The following is a 17,757-nucleotide window of genomic DNA, read 5'->3' on the forward strand; positions in this document are numbered from 1 at the left end:
TGTACCCTCTTTTTGAAGGTAAAAATTGTTTTGCCACAGGAAATATCCGGAGCGGAGTACGTGGGCAAAGAGGGCCGTGATGGCGTTTGGAAATATGTTCTCTAAGAACAAGATAGTATCACTGATTGGGACATTGGTGAAAAGGGAAGTTATGTCAAACTGACTAATAGATCTTGGTCGTTGAGTGTAATGTTTTTAATTTTGTTTAAGAAATTTGTATTTTTTATGTAGGAAGGGGAATGGCCAACCAATTCCTTGAGTGTGGCCGCTAATTTTTTGGCTAAGTGGTACGGGCGGTCGATTTCTTCCACAATTGGAGGTAATAGTGTGTCTGTTTTGTGTACTTTGTGCAGGCCATAAATTCTGGGCGCGCGGGCATACTGCGGTATTAATTTTTTAATTGTTTCTTCCGGCCACGTGTTAACAGATTTAAGTAGTTCGGTAGTTTTCTTTTTCTTGCGTTGCGTGGGGTTGTAATTTACCGTTTGGTAGGTGTAGGTTGTCCGATTTAAAACAACAGTGGCATTCCCTTTATCCGCTTTTGTGATAATAATGTCACAGTTATTTTTTAGGGATTTGAAGGCCAGTTTTTCAGCTTTGTTTAGGTTGCTGCTTAATTTTTTGGTTACATTTAGTAAACTGGCAGTTTCCATCTGTATTTTGTCAGCTAAATTGGCGGGAAGGGATCTTAAACCTTTCTCGATATGATAGATGATATCGAGTTTATTTACTGACCTCGGAGCAATGCCGTAATTTAAACCTTTCTCTAGTAAAGAGAGTTCACCTTGGGTGAGGTGGTAATGTGATATAATGAGTTAGTACGTGAGGACTTTAGCAGAGTTTATTGTAGTTTTTTTTTAATCACTAGAGGGCAGGCTAGAGAGCCTGTGTAGCTCAGTGGATGTGGCGTTTGCACACCACGGCGCTTGGCCGCACGAAGGAAGACTTGGTTTCGAGTCTAGTCCGTATACCCCCCGTATACGGGAATAAAATGGCGTTAGCTGATAGAGGGCAGGCTAAGAAAAAAGATTAGTTATAGTTCGCCCACCATTCATCCCACAGCAACAAACAAAACGGTCTCAACAGCAACGCCACACACAAATTTAGAATAGGAAAAACTGGAGACTTGAAGTAAAACATGCACTTTGGCTTTCATAGATTATGAAAAAGCATTTAACTCAATAGATCTATGTAAATAATGCTTGAAGCTTTAAAACATATAGGAACACTCATATATACGAGAGAGAGATTCATCAGTAATAAATTTAAATGGGAAAGAAAGAGAAATAGAAATAAAAAGAGGAATCCGACAGGGAGACTATCTCGTCAAAATTATTTGCTACAGTCCTCGAATATGCTATGAGAAAATTGAAATGGGTGAAAAGATGACTGAATATTGATAGAGAGTGCTTCAGCAATCTATGATTCACTGATGATATCTTTATTATACCAGCATCAATAGCAAAGAACTAGAACACACGATTATTGAATTAAATGAAAGTATGGATATAGGCCTAAAAATTATTGCTGTTGTTTAGCCCTTAACCTTATGGTTGGTGGGATAGCGATACACTATTTTACCAGGGAATAATAATTATGACACAATGTGACTCTTTCTTTTAAAGTTACACAGTGATCAGCATTCATATTTATGAATTTAGGAACACAAAACACACGTGTTGAAAAGATTATTTTACTGATTAATAATAAAATAATAACTTGACGTTTCTACCCCTGTATTGAGGTCATTATCAGAAGGATATGTATGTATAAGAACCAAGCTACTTGCTGTTGCACTCTATACAGGTAAATGGCCTCGCCTACCCCCCGTATACGGGAATAAAATGGCGTTAGCTGATAGAGGGCAGGCTAAGAAAAAAGATTAGTTATAGTTCTCCCACCGTTTGTAGGTCCCTGCTTCGCGTCTTTCCAAGAATAGTCGATTCATGCTGAAGGGGAGAAAGAAATGAAGGACGTCCGAATTGGTCGCCAACATGCGAAATCACGTTATTTATAGGTAAAATTTTCCAACTGTTATACAAGCAACATAGTTAACTACAATAGTCATAAAAGAGAAGTTAATTTTCCGACCGGTAATAATAAACAACTGATCCCACTATACGGACTGATTACCCTATCATCGGAATGGATTCTCCTTTTTCTGAGATGCGCAGAAATGTCGAAGGTTCTCTAATCGGTGGGCGAACTATAACAACTTAGATGTAATTTACCTGTATAGAGTGCAACAGCAAGTAGCTTGGTTCTTATACATACATATCCTTCTGATAATGACCTCAATACAGGGGTAGAAACGTCAAGTTATTATTTTATTATTAATCAGTAAAATAATCTTTTCAACACGTGTGTTTTGTGTTCCTAAATTCATAAATATGAATGCTGATCACTGTGTAACTTTAAAAGAAAGAGTCACATTGTGTCATAATTATTATTCCCTGGTAAAATAGTGTATCGCTATCCCACCAACCATAAGGTTAAGGGCTAATATAATAAAGATATCATCAGTGAATCATAGATTGCTGAAGCACTCTCTATCAATATTCAGTCATCTTTTCACCCATTTCAATTTTCTCATAGCATATTCGAGGACTGTAGCAAATAATTTTGACGAGATAGTCTCCCTGTCGGATTCCTCTTTTTATTTCTATTTCTCTTTCTTTCCCATTTAAATTTATTACTGATGAATCTCTCTCTCGTATATATGAGTGTTCCTATATGTTTTAAAGCTTCAAGCATTATTTACATAGATCTATTGAGTTAAATGCTTTTTCATAATCTATGAAAGCCAAAGTGCATGTTTTACTTCAAGTCTCCAGTTTTTCCTATTCTAAATTTGTGTGTGGCGTTGCTGTTGAGACCGTTTTGTTTGTTGCTGTGGGATGAATGGGTTTTAGTGAGTCATGATGATGATTCTATATTATAGAACGGTAAAGAACTTAGCAAAGGGGGACAAAAATTGCTGCTCTGTTCGTTACAAGAAAGTTTTATAATGGGATAACAGTCTTTAGAATTGCATGTATGTAGTGTTTTATAGGCATTTACCTAACAGAATGATACCGGTGGTTAATCGATGATAAAAAAAATTGTAAGTAATTGTTTTAATCGTATATGTAGGGAAGCTTATTATTAGTCAGTTTTATTAAATTGTCATGAACTTTCCATGATTGGTGAATTTATAACATACTTTGCAAAAAAATATGTTGTGAATTCATTAAAAATTTTGTAATATTTCTAATATGAGCCTTGAAAATGTTTTCATGAAAACTATTTAGAATAAATACTTGAAATTAGTGACGTCATCAGCATATTAAAAGTTGTAAGATTCTGAGACTTGCTTTGCAATGAATTTCTTGACTGGGTGTGACATATTTAAATATTTATTGTTGTTTTAGATTTTGGAATGGCATTTTGACACAATTCTACAGCTGGAGGCCCTCCAAAACGCCCAGGTGTTGCTACTGTGTGGGACATTTCATGATTGAAGAATTACTAGAGGGACTGGGTATTGATGAAACTGGAACGTTATTACCGTTATTATTCCTTTTGTTATGACACACCTCCAATGAGTCCAAGGACTCATCATGAGAGAGCCCTCAACATTTTGTGATATATTATTTTTATTATTTCACAAGACCTCATGGAGTCAGACTCATCTGGGAGGATATCTTGTGGTGCAGTTTATCTGAAATGTATGAGAACTGGAGATGAAAAATATAACCTATATTTTAATGTACTTCCCTGAAGATCTTCCACTGTTTAATTATATAAATTGTAAGACAGGAATTGAGTATCATAATTCATAGTCCTCCTAACATTTTTGGAGCAGCAGGAAAAACAAATATTTGCATAAATAAACATAACCATAACAATATGTTCCTGTCTCTCCATATGTTCTTTTGAGACATAACAGGTGCAATTACAAAAAAAAAAAAAATCACAGATAGAAAACTTTGGCCTCCTTCTATTAAAAAAGCATTTCAAGGTTTTTAGAGTATATTTGTATCCAATTCTATCACATTCAGAGATTTGATGATAAATTTCAGTTCTGAATATCTATACAGAGTTCATGACTTATGTAAGAGTTATGTTCCACAAATTTTATTTGAATTTTACTTAAGTTTACATATTATCCACATATTTGAAATTTACATAACTTCCTCACCTGTTAATCACACCCTACTGCTTACATGTTTACTGTACATGTATGTATGCAGTAGGTTGTTTTTAAAAGTTATTTCAGTTAGCTTGACGTGCACGGAATGCATACATAAATTAGATTTCATGCAAAGTGATAAATTGTATGTGAAAATAAAAGGGAAAAAAAGTTTAATTTGTCCATTCAACCTTCTGTATGAAATTGTTAAGAGATGTTCAGTAGTAGTTTCTTCCTTCTCTTCATAAGCTCTCAGTAACATGCTGAAAGCTTATTCTATCTTTTTGGACTTTTAAGACCATGAGGCATTATGATCCATTCTCCAGATGCTTTGTCTAGCTTTATGTTGTCAGTATAAACATCTGTATTGGCATTAACCAGAAATTTTCATAATGAAAAAAAGCATTGTTCAAGAATTTTGTATGCACATGCAGCAGGGGGAACTTCGTTTTTAGTGCTTGCTGTGACACAAAAATCAACTTCAAAAACTTCTAAATATGTAACAGGAAACATTATGAACCTGGTGTACAGAATTTTTTAAAAGATAAGTATGTTACATGCAAGAGGAAAAAAAATTTTTTTTTTTTTTCTCCTGCATGTAACTTTTTCCCACTGGTGTGGTGAAGGCCTCTCCCATTGCAGGAGGGTTGGGTCTACTTCTCTCAATGTGACCCACTTCATCTTGGGAGAGTGTTTATTCACTTATGTAAATGAAGGTGGAAGACAATCACAAACATCCATGTCTAGGTGTATATATATGTGTGTGTGTGTGTGTATGTGTATTATTTTTTCTTTATAATTTTTATTTTCGTCTCAAGATCAGTTTTGGTATATTAATTCAAGGGATCTTTGCTTTTTCCACTTCTGTTCCTTTTTCCAGTCATGATTATACTTTACCTCATTACACACAAACACTAAAGGGAAAATCCCAGGGAGCATGGAACAATGCATTAATAATTATTATTTACAAAAAATGAGTAAAAGAAAAATATCAAAAATGACAGCACTATTATATAAATAAATTGATTAATTCATCATATTGACTGTATGCAATCAGTTATGCTGATGCATTTATATTAGTAGGCAGGGATGAGCAATATACAGCCTCTCCATATCAAGTGAACCCCTTCTTTCCTGCAGTATGGCCTGTTTCCACAAAAGGGCTTTGGCAAAACCAGCGAGCATTTCCACTACAAAGGAATACCTTTCTAGTTGGAGATTTCATTTTATTTTATTTATTTATTTTTTTAATGAAAAGGTGTCAACCTTTTCACTACTTTTATGTGGGGAAATACATGACTTCTGCATTACTTCAACCTTGGTATCTGTTGTGGGTCTGGCTCCCACTGATGAGACCTCAATAAAGGTCAAAACTAGTCTGGATAGTGTCCCTTCCTATAATGTAGTATTATACATTTCCGAAAAGGTGTGTGCTTTGCATTATGGGATATTAAGACAACTGATGTGAAGTCATTAGCTTCTATATACAAGTAGACCAGTACTTCATGTGCAAACATTATTTGTTTACACTTGGATAAAAGATTAAACCAAGAATATAATTTCTTGGCATCTTTAATTTATCAAATGATACAGTTGAAGTTCAGGGGAGACTTTATAAAGGCAGTGAGGCTTGTCCAAGGAATTGCTGCAACAGAAGGACACCTGACAGACATAGGGATATGATGCTTATATTGTATATGGTCCTGATTTAACCAGCTGGACATTTGTGTTTAGATCTATTTGTCAGAATTTGAAAGAGTTGGAAAATCCAAAGCATGGGCAACAAAAATGATATTGCAACTGTGGAACATCTGCTGACAGGATATGCAGTCTGTAGAATTGTGGGCAGAAGATTGGTTAGTTGATTAATTAGGTTATTATTGGCACAAGGACAGTGAAGATCATTCTGCTCCAAATCAAAGGCTACAGCTATACTCGAGGTAATAATAAGCAGTAATAAACAGATAAAATAGTAAATAGCATGTTATGTACAAATAGTAGATTTTTAAATATTTAGTAAAGCAAAGCACTATCTACACTAGTGGCCAAAATTGTGGAAACCTTTTGGAAAAAGTGTATTTCTGAGGTTCGATGGCTCCTAAGACCACTTTTTTTGGGAGTAATACCATAAAATTATATATCAATGGAAAGATAATTTAATCAAGAATGTAATGCAATAACTTTTATGAAGAATTTTTTATTAGAACACAGTTATAAAGAAGAAAAATGAAACACATAGAAAAAATGTGATATACAAAAATTCCCACAATGTGAGTTAATACTTAGTTGGGTAACCTTTAGTGTTAATTACGACCTTACAATGCCTTCCCATGGAGTAAACCAAGTTTTTTAGTTCTGCAGCTGTTGTAATGTGAAACCAAGATTGAATTATTGCTTCTATTAATTGGATTTTATTGATGGGGTTGCTTCTGCCTAACAAGTTTCTTTATTCGGCTCCATAGATTTTCGATTGGGTTAAGGTCTGGGCTATTCCCAGGCCATGGAATACGATTATCTTGAAACCACTTTTTGCACACAGCAGTAACATGACATGGAGCTGAATCCTGTTGAAATATAAATGCTTCATTATCTTGGAAAAGATCACATGCCGGAAGGCTTCAGTTTGGGCTCAAGTATTTCATTTATGTATGTTTATTATTTATTTATTATTTATAATAATAGAAATATATTATTTATTTCATTTATATTCCCATTAATCACGCAAATTCTGCCCACACCTTTTGATGTCATACAACCCCAGATCATAACACTAAGTGGATGTTTCACGGTAGGTGTAATGAAATCAGGATGCAAATCTTCTCCGATTCTTCTCCTTACATATTTTATGCCATCACTACTAAACAGGGAAATTTTGGTCTCATCACTCCATATAACACTGTCCCATTGTTCCGCTGTCCAGTTAACATGGGTTTTAGCCCAGTTTAATCTTTTCAACCTTTGTTTGAGAGATAAAAATGGCTTTTTTCGTGGAATTCTAGCATTTAGACCAAATTCCTGCAGTCTGCACCGAACAATCCTTGCACTCAACTTCACATTGTATTGCATCATTTCATCTTGTATACACCCAGATGATTTTATTCTGTCACATAGGCACACTCTCTAAATTCTTCTATCATCACTTGCTGTTGTGCACATTTTCTTGCCTTTACCAGTCTGGTTTTGTAGTCACTGAGTCTCCTTATACCTCTTCAACAATTTAGAAATGCCACCTTTGATTAACTTTCCACAGATTTTTCTTCTAATTTCTTCATAAATGTAGCCTTGTTCACTTAATAGTACTATTTTACATCGCTTACTGGGTGACCGTCAACTCTTTGCACCATTTCTTTAATTTTATTATGTTTTACAAGCTCACTAAATGAAAGAACACAAAAAAACCCGACTAACTTGTAGCAATCACATAACACACTGACAAATGTTCTCCTCTCAGCTCCAATACATGACATCATAGCTGAATCCTACTATGATCTTATTGGCTCATTGCCAAAACAAGATGACACCTGATTGGCTCTCTAAACACTCATGCTCATTGGCTACATTCAAATGAAGGAAAGTTACTTCATATCAACCTAAGCAACTTGTGCTTCTTTTTTCTGGTTATTTGGCTATAACTTTTAATAGAATACAGATAATTGAACAAACTTTGTTGCATTTGATTAAATTATCTTTCCATTGATATATAATTTTATGGTATTATATCAAAACAAAAGTGGTATTATGAGCCATCAAACCTCAAAAATACACTTTTTCCAAAAGATTTCCACAATTTTGGCCACTAGTGTACATATAAGTAGAATCTGTAATCAATTGTTTTTGTATAAATCAATTATTTTTAAAAAGTTAAAAACGTCAAGCACTTTATTTACGTGATCTGTCTGAGTATATATGGCTCAGCCAGTGTAGTAAAAAATTCATTCCTTTCTCAAGTGAAGTGCTGGCACTCCACCACCAAAATGTGACAAATGGCGAGTCACATGTTGCATTGTTCAACATAGGGAGATCTTCAGCCCTCAATAAGGATTGTGTAAGATGACTGTGACCCATGCAGAGCCTAACAAGAACAACTTCCTCTCCTGTTTCTCTGACTTGACTGCCAACGCTTAATTTCAGGCTTAATATCATGCAATTTATTTGTCAGTGCTTCCACTGACAAATTCATTTTCATTTTCCAGTGTGGCTGGGAACACAGCTGAATATGACAGAATACGGAGACGTGATAACCGAGATGTATAAGCTATCAAGAGTACGTTTACTGAATGGACAACTTTCAGTACATAATGAGGTGGTGCATGGATGGTAAGAGAGTGAGATTAGGTTCTTTACTAAGGTGGGTGACAAAAGTACTGACAGTGGTGGCACTGACAGTTTGGTATTATAAACTTTGTGATGTCTGAAATAGGATTTTCAACCATTACAAGAGGTGTGACATTGCACCTTCTTCAATGCGTCACAAGACTGGAGGTCCTGTGATAATGATCATATTTATTCTCAACCACCACCAAGGATTAAACTGATGGAATCATGTCAGCAAACATAAGAGCTCTTTCTTCTTATAAACTAAGAAATGAAATATTGGAATTGTTTTTTAGTACTTTAGTGAAGGTCCTAAATACAGTACAAAATTTTGTGAAAATTTCTGTTCCGAATTGTAATGATATTCACATGTGCCAACAAATGCATGTATAAAATGATGTTAATTGGTATATATGCATACTGTGAAAAGTATACCATAATAAAATGGGTATATATTTATAATAAATATACTTTTCATTTTTTAAAAAAATTCTCCACCACTCCTAAATTTCAGATTTTATTATTATTATTACAGTGATCATTATTTTACAGATTTGTACAAAAAAAGTTTTCATTTATTTTTGTAGCCAGTTCAAAGAATATTTGTAATCCACTTCAGTTTTTTTATTTTTTTAAGAAGATGGAAGTAGCACAATCTTTTGCCAAAACCTCCAGATTTATGAGATCTTCTACTTGGTATTCTCCAAGAAAAGACACTACTACTGATGCTCCACCTGTAGCAGACTCGTCTGTTTCATCTCTGGTAGAAAGTCTTTGCAATGTATCCTTAGAAGAAAAACTTACAAATGCATATAGTAATATTCAGTTTCTTCAAAAAGAGCATGCGTTGACAATCAAAAGTCTTCATAGAGAAATTGAAAAACTTCAGCAAATGTGTCAAGGTAACTTTCAGAATTAGCATGTGAATGTTCTCAAGAAATCAAAGCTTATTCTTTTTATAATACATTTTTGGGTATAATATGCACATTAAAAAATAATAAAATTTCTAAAAAGTTCATCTTTAATCACAAAATTTAAGAGATTAAGCTTTAATTTATTTTGAGAATAAACAACATTGGAATATTTTTGCCTTTTGGACACAGTATTTTGCTTTCTTTTATTAGGTATGTTTTACAGAATGTATGAACATTTTTATTAATAGTTCATTTTCGCATCTAATTATACATAAGTCATTCCAGAACTTTGACTGTGCAGATTTCACTGAAATTGTGTATTTCAACTTTTTAAAAAAAAATTTGTCAAGTCATCCCAGTTTTGTTATAAATGGGCCATTTGTAGTAACATCACAAAGGAACGAAACGTGTCATATACCTGGCAACAAGTTGGCCCTGGCAGGATGGAATTTAATAAAATTTAGTATTTACAATTTAATTATTGTCTTTTAGTTTAATTGCAAAGGAATTGGCAGAATAATCAGGGTTCTGAAACACAGGCTAGGTTCATCTAAATAACACATGCAAGATGTCGTATTTCAGCAGTAATGATCAGAAAGAAAGAAAGAAGTGGCTATAGTATTTAGCTCTAAACTTCATGACTGGTTAATTCGTGACGTTATCTTCATGTGTAAACTTTCTTTGCTTACACTTAGATAAAGGATTAAACCAAGAATAATTTCTTGGCATCTTTAATTTATAGTATAACCAAGTGGAAAAACTTTCAACATCTCTCTGTAATCCGGAGTTTATTTTAGTAATAAGGTGTGACACCTTTTGGCTACTTGTATATGGAATTATGACTTCTGCATTACTTCAACCTTGGTATCACTTCTGGGTCTGGCTCTAACTGATAAAGGCCTCAATAATTATTATTATTCAGACCTCCATGGAGTCAAAAGGCTCATCATGGGAGGTCCTTCCTAAGAAACATGAAGTCTATCGAGACTCCTCGCAGGAGGTCCCTCCTAGGAAACACAAAGTCTATCATACCACTCCTTAACTCATTGACCCTTCTTGCTCTCACCACTCTATCAGGCAATGCATTCCATGGTTCAACCACCCCTCCATGCAAAGAAACCACTCCTCACCTCTTGTTCACAGCTTCCTTTCGTAACTTCCAGGGATGGCCCATTGTCATCACTCCTTCCCGCTGTTCAACCAAGCAAAAGAACTCCCCATTGTCAACCCTGTAACCACCTCTCAACAATTTAAAAGTCTCAATCATATCACCTCTCCTTCTTCTATCCCACCAAAATCTGCAGTCCACATTCCCTCAGCCAATCCTCATAACTAACATTGTACAATCCTGAAATCATCTTTGTTATCTGCCTCTGTACCCTTTCCACAGTTAATTTATCCCCTTCAAATTCTGGGGGCCAAATCTGAGAACAATAGTCTAAGTGTGGTCTGATCAGGGTCTTATACAATGGTATGATACTCTTTTATTTCTGCAGGTCAGTGTCCTCAGTATTGCAGCAATCCTCTGGGTTTCCTTCACCACCTTTGCAATATGTCCCCTGAATTTCAAGTTTCTATCAATCATCAACCCCAGATCTCGTCGCCCCCTACTTCCTGCAATAGAGTATGCAGCATCCCATCGATGTGTCCCAAACCTCAAGACCTTATATTTTGCTGCATTAAACCGACCCCCCCCCCATTCATTTGTCCATCAGCCTAGCTTATTCAAATCCTCTTGCAAGGCTACCACATCTGCACTATTACTAATAACCCTTCCCAGTTTCACATCATCTGCAAACAACTGAATATCCTCCTGCAATCCACTGACAATGTCATTATTGATATAAAGGTTAAACAATATAGGTCCCAGTACTGAGCCCTATGGGACCACACTTGTAACCCTCTGCCTCCTTGAAACTGCCCCACCATTCACAACTCCCTGATACCTATTGGACAGCCAATCCTGAATCCAATTGACCAACCTGACATCCAAACCCATGTGCTTCAACTTAAATATCAGCTTATCATGTGGCACCCTGTCAAATGCCTTCGCTAAATCCAAGAAAATGGTGGTATATGCCTTTCCCTCATCTACTGCTCTTGTAACTTTATTATAAATGGCTAGCATATTACTAAAACAACAGTGCCCCTTAACAAATCCATGTTGACTCTCACAGATAACATTACTCTCATTTGCCCAATGCTGTATACGATCCTTCACTAATTTCTCCAAGATCTTAACTACTGATGACACACAAACTGGCCTATAATTAGACACTTCCAATCTACTACCACCCTTATGCAATGGCACTATCTTACCTTCCTTCCATTCCCTGGGCACCTTTCCCATAGCAACTTTCAACTGGGCAACTTTCATTGAAAAGCCAGGTCAAAGTAGCTGTCAGTTCTTTAGTACATTCTCTCAAAACTCATGGTGAAATACCATCCAGTCCTACAGTTTTACTGACATCCAGAGTGTTCAGTATTTGGAACACACTCTCCTCCTGCACCTTAAACCTCGAACCTGCTCTATCCCTCTAGTATTAAAATTTACTTCTCCAAACACTCCAATGAAGTGTTTGGACTTTATGGCTTCAGAAACCAGAGTACCCTAAGCAATGTTAGGTAGGCCTCCTTTTTTGCCCGGACAGTTTTTTGGACTTCTTGGTTCCACCAAGGTGTCCTTTTCTTACTGCCCGTTGCCACACTGAGCCGCTTTCTGCCACAGCATGAGAGTGCAGAGGCAGTGACAGCTGTTCTGAACAGCTTCCACTCCTCCTCAACATCTGCAGTATGCTTGGGAATCTCTTTGAACCTGGAGGAAATGTCATCTGCAAAATTCTTCCTCACAGCCTCATTTTCCAATGTCTCCCATTTCACGCGGTATAGCTGCTTAGGCCTACCAGCGTCGATGGTAGCATCTGGTTTCTGAAGCCATAGAGTGCACACAACAAGGCAGTGGTCAGTTGACAGTTCTGCCCCTCTTTTCACACGAACGTCCAACACTGAGGAAAATAGGTCTGCTGAGACTATAAAGAAGTCAATCAGAGACCTTTGTTCTAGTGTATCCCTGTACCAGGTATACTTATGCTTATTTAATAATAATTTATTAAAAAAAACCCACAAAATATAAAGAAAATCAAGAAAAGGCACAGCAAATTCAAGAATGTGAATGAGTTTAAGGGGAAGTATGACAGGTATTGTGTGAATAATGGTTAGTATGCAATGTTGGGTCTTTCGCGATGAGTCTTTTGACTCCATGGAGGCACCTTATAATAATAATATACAATAGGTGTCAAAATAATTAATTCTCAAGAAATTCCAGCAGGTGTCTGCACTGGGTAGAGGCTACGGTGAAACTGACGCTCTCCTGTCGTAATCTCAGCCTGTGGAGCACATGGTTTCCAGTTTACCTGTTCGGGAACCGAGATTCTGTTCGAAAATATGTTCGGGAACTGATTTGTTCAAGATGAGAGTCGTTTGACAACCGTGGTTCCACTGTATTTTAATAATGTTACACCTTTCACCACTTGCATATGGGATATACTTCATATACTTGTATGTGACTTCTGTATTACTTCAACTTTGGTATCTCTTCTGGGTCTGGCTCCGACTGGTGAGACCTCAGTAAAGGTCGAAACCAGTCTGAGTAGTGGCCCTTCCCATAATGTGATATGAACATACACACATCCTAACAGATGTGTGTGTGTTTTATGGGATACTATGGCAATAAAGTCATTAGCTACTATATACAAGTAGCCTTGTCATGAAAAACTTCAAGCGCAGCTTACTTGGATAAAAGACGAAACAAGAATGTAATTTGGTATTTTTAATTTAAAAAAATGACAGTGTTGCAGTAATTTGCAAGCTCATCTACTATATAAAGAGATAAGGTTAAGTTTTATTTTAATTTTAAAGATAGGCATTTTTATGTTATGCATCACAAATAAGAATTATGCTGTTTTTTTGTACTGACACACTATAGGTTTACAACCTCTCAGCCATGAAAGGTTGTAAACCTATAGTGTGTCAGTACTGTGAATGGGCTAATGATTTTTTTCTGTTTTTTTTTTAATTAATTATTTATTTTTATTTTTTGTTGCATTTATAGTCTGGTAGCCTGCTCTATAGGCCAAACATGGACTTTTTCCAAGTCACATCAGGCCTTCAATAAGCATGTTTCTGGTCCCACACCAAGCGATGTTTTATATCCTATGACTGAGCTAATGGGTGTTTTTTTATTAACTATATATATTATTATTTTTTATTTATTTTTATTGTATTTATAGTCTGGAAACCTGCTCTATAGACCAAACATGGACTTTTTCCAAGTCACATCAGGCCTCCAATAAGCATGTTTCTGGTCCCACACCAAGCGATGTTTTATATCCTATGACGATTAATCAAATTCTAGTGTTGCCTTATGGATGATGCTGTTGTGGAATAATGTTGTTCTTTGATAAGTATTGCAGATTGCAAGGTATAGTATACCATCCAGTGATGTATTATTAACTGAAAAGTATGAGTAAGCACATAACCAGTATGTGCATGCATGTGTATGGCTATATGTACACACACACAAAATGTATGTATACACATCCAAGTATACACACATGTATATATATGACAGTATGTTTAATGCTCCTGTGAAATTAGTAATTTTTATTTTGCTATTTTCATACAATTATTTTTTTATAGTATTATTACTGTTGATTGTCTTGTATTTATAGTATTTGATAATTTCCTGATATTTTACTGTAATATTAAAGTGGTACCATAAAATAACACCAAAACATCATAAGAACAATACAGCAGAGGAATCACAACAAAGGGAAATTGTAGTGAAATTGTTAAAAAAAAAAAAAAAAAAAAAAAAAAAAAAGAGTTGGCTTTTTCCAATGATTATAATCATGCCATTTCAGAAACTAATGAAGATATCTGGTGTGTATTAACTTTGGAAATGTCTAGACTAAAGCGAATCATTAGACAGATGAAGAGGGAATTGGAAGAAGTTGAAAAGCAATTAGAGAGGTATCGGAAGGACATGAACAGTAAGCAGCAGAAGGAGAAACATAAAAGCACTGAATTAAGTAAGAAATTGTGTAACAATAATCAGGTAGGTAAAATTGACTATAAAAAGATGGAAATTGTATGGTATGGAGATTAGTATGGTTATGTTCTCCATTGTCAGGCTAGTCCCCTGACATGGAGAACATAACCATACTTGTAAGCTGACAGAAAAAGATAATCGGATTGAATCTATGGGAAACGACCCTGGAATGGAAAAGGGAAAACGACAAAATATAATACACATAGCAAACTGGAATGTAAGAGGAATAGCATATAAAGAAATAGAATTAGACCAGTTATTAAGTGAAAGAAATTTTAAAATAGCAGTAATCACTGAAACAAAAAAGAAATTAAAAGGAACTATGAGAACTGAAAATTTTAATGTGATATACAGTGGAGTTGACAGAGACCAAAGAGCACAAGCAGGAGTCAGGATTTGGATTCATAACTCCCTTTCAAAACAGTTAAAACATTATAAATTATGGAATGAAAGAATAATAGAAGCTAGAATAAAAATAGATAGAGGCTATTTAACAATAATTGGTTTATATGCCCCAGAAGAAGGAAGAGAACAGGATAATATTGATTTTTATAATCAGCTACAAAACATATATAATAAAATAAATAAAAATGATTACATAATTTTAGCAGGAGACTTAAATGCAAGAATTGGAAACACGAAAATTAATAATAATATAGGAATACATGGAGAACACACTCTAAACAGAAATGGTAAAAAATTGATTGACTTTGTAGTTTATAATAACCTAAAAATAATGAATTCCTTCTATAAACATAAAGACATACATAAATATACTTGGGCAGCAAGAGGATGGAAATCAATATTAGATTACTTCATATTAAATGAAAAGACATCAAAATTTTCACTAGATGTTAGAGTTCACAGAGGATATGAAATAAGCAGTGACCACTTCCTTGTTAAAATAAAATTAAGATTACCACCTAAATGGCTACAAGTAACAAGAACAGAAAGAAAAATTGAAACATTTGTTTATAAAACTAGACTATTGAATGACACAAACGTACAATGGCTATATGAACAAAGAATTAACCAGTATCTAGATAAAATAAAACAAAATGAAGAAATAGAAATAGAATGGCTTAATATAAAAACGATACTAAATGCAGCAGCAAATGAAAGCTTAGGAAAGACCAAAAAATTCAATAAAAGAAAAAAACTGAAGATCTGGGATGATACAATCAAAGAAATAATCAAAAAGAAAAAAGAAGCCTATCACAAATGGTTAAGCAGTAAAAGATTAGAAGATGAAATAGAATATAAAAGAATAAGAGCCATAGCTAAAACAGAAGTCAGAAAAAGACATAGAGAATCATGGAATAAATTTGTTTCTAATTTAGAACATGATTTATATAAAATAAGACCCAATGTATATAAGATTTTGAAACACCTAAATGCAGATACCAAAGAAAACATAAAATTAAACACTGAATTGAAATTAGGAGAATTTCTAAATTACTACACAGAACTGTGGACAGACAAATATTTTAAAAAAGACAACTGGCAAACAATTAACGAAAATGAAAAGGAAATAACTGAAGAAGAATTAGAAATCAGCCTGAAAGAAACAAGAAATGGAAACTCACCTGGAGAAGATAAGCTAGGTTCAGAACTATATAAATACGCAGGAACAAGATTCAAAGGAAGACTCTTATTATTTTTAAATAAAATTTACTCAACTGGTATCCCCCCAATAGAATGTAAAAAAGCAATTGTGATTCCTATCTTTAAGAAAGGTAATAGAGATGACCCTAAAAACTATAGAGGTATCAGTATACTAAATTCATGTTACAAAATATACAGCAGAATCTTAAATAACAAACTAATGAAATATTCCAAAAACTTTATTCTAGAGGTACAAAATGGATTTAGAAAAGGACGATCATGTATAGATCCAGCCTTCTGCCTAAAATTAATAATAGAGAAAAGAAGAAAATATAATTTAGAAACACATATTGCATTTATTGACTTTGAAAAAGCATTTGACAAAGTTAAAAGAAACATATTATTTAACATATTAAAAGAAAGACAAATACCAAATAATATCCTAAAAGCTGTCACAAGTATATATGAAAATAATCAAATACAAATAAGATTAAATCATGAGCTATCATATACAAGAGAGATAAACCAAGGGGTCCGACAGGGATGTCCCCTCTCAGCAACTCTTTTTAATATCTACTTAAATGAAATAATAATAAAATGGAGTAAAAATTTACATCAAGGAATTAAACTTTCACCTACAGTTAACTTAAACACTCTCCTCTTTGCAGGCGACCAAATAATAATTAAAAATTCTGAAGATAACTTACAGAAAGCTATTTTAAATCTAAATGAGATATCCAAAGATTATGGTATGATAATATCAACGGAAAAATCGAAAACTATGGCCTTTAAAGGACAAGATCCAGCAAGAACTAAAATAGTATTAGATAACAAGATCTTAGAACAGGTGAATTCATTTAACTACCTAGGATGTATGATCACTTATGAAAATGAAAAAGATATAAACATAAAAATTGCAAAATATTTAAAAATAACAGGAGTAATTAACTCTATATTTAAACCAAACCTAGTTCAAAAACAAACCAGGCTAAAAGTATACAATACATTAGCCTTACCGGTCTTAATGTATGGAAGCGAAATCTGGACAATAAAACAAAAAGACAAACAAAGATTAACAACAGCAGAAATGGAGTTTATGAGAAAAACTGCAAAGTATACCCTATTTGATCACAAAAGAAACGAAGATATTATGAAAGAATTAAACCAAGAACCAGTACTTGAAAAAATTAAAAATAGATGGATGGAACACGTTCAAAGAATAAAAACAGAAAGATTACCAAAACAAGCCTTAAAGTACAAGCCATTAGGAAAAAGAAAACCAGGACGTCCTCTTAAACGATTCAACGATGACTTCTAAGGGCGGAACAGGCCATACTAGGCCTAAATCCTTGATACGTATGATGATGATGATGATGGAGATTAGTTATAAAAAAAAATTCGATTATGACTGGGTTACGGCATCAAGTTTTCGGGCTGCTAAATAAAAAATGTAATGAATGTAATTGAAAAGCAGAAAAGAAAAGTAAGAGATGATAGTTCTGTTAGGAACAAACAATTTGCCTAGTGATAAGTACAGTATGAGAGAGCGAGGATATGAAAGAACTTCTGGAAGAATCAAGAGTGAAGAGTGAGAAAGTGAAAATAGTATATTACCTAGGTATGATGACATGGAATAAAAAAAA

The 17,757-nt window shown here is 34.3% G+C and overlaps 1 protein-coding gene across 3 annotated transcripts in view; it reads left to right on the top strand.

Annotated features, from left to right (window-relative positions):
• Positions 1-2,901: 2,901 nt before the first annotated feature.
• Positions 2,902-17,757, top strand: part of LOC150107820 (uncharacterized) — a 59,982-nt gene continuing 45,126 nt past the window's right edge. Inside the window, exons 1-2 of one of the 3 annotated variants that reach the window (XM_090392075.1) lie at positions 2,902-3,103; positions 9,073-9,387. In XM_090392075.1, coding sequence (XP_090248201.1) covers positions 9,126-9,387 — 262 coding nt within the window. In that variant the 5' untranslated portion in view covers positions 2,902-3,103; positions 9,073-9,125. The remainder of the gene's footprint in view (positions 3,104-9,072; positions 9,388-17,757) is intronic. The other 2 variants (XM_090392073.1, XM_090392074.1) reach the window with 2 other exon arrangements.

The sequence above is a fragment of the Typopeltis vanoorti genome, chromosome 4 (assembly GCF_054136105.1).
Source record: "Typopeltis vanoorti isolate ZY-2024b chromosome 4, IOZ_Tvanoo_1.0, whole genome shotgun sequence".
Classification (NCBI taxonomy): domain Eukaryota; kingdom Metazoa; phylum Arthropoda; class Arachnida; order Uropygi; family Thelyphonidae; genus Typopeltis; species Typopeltis vanoorti.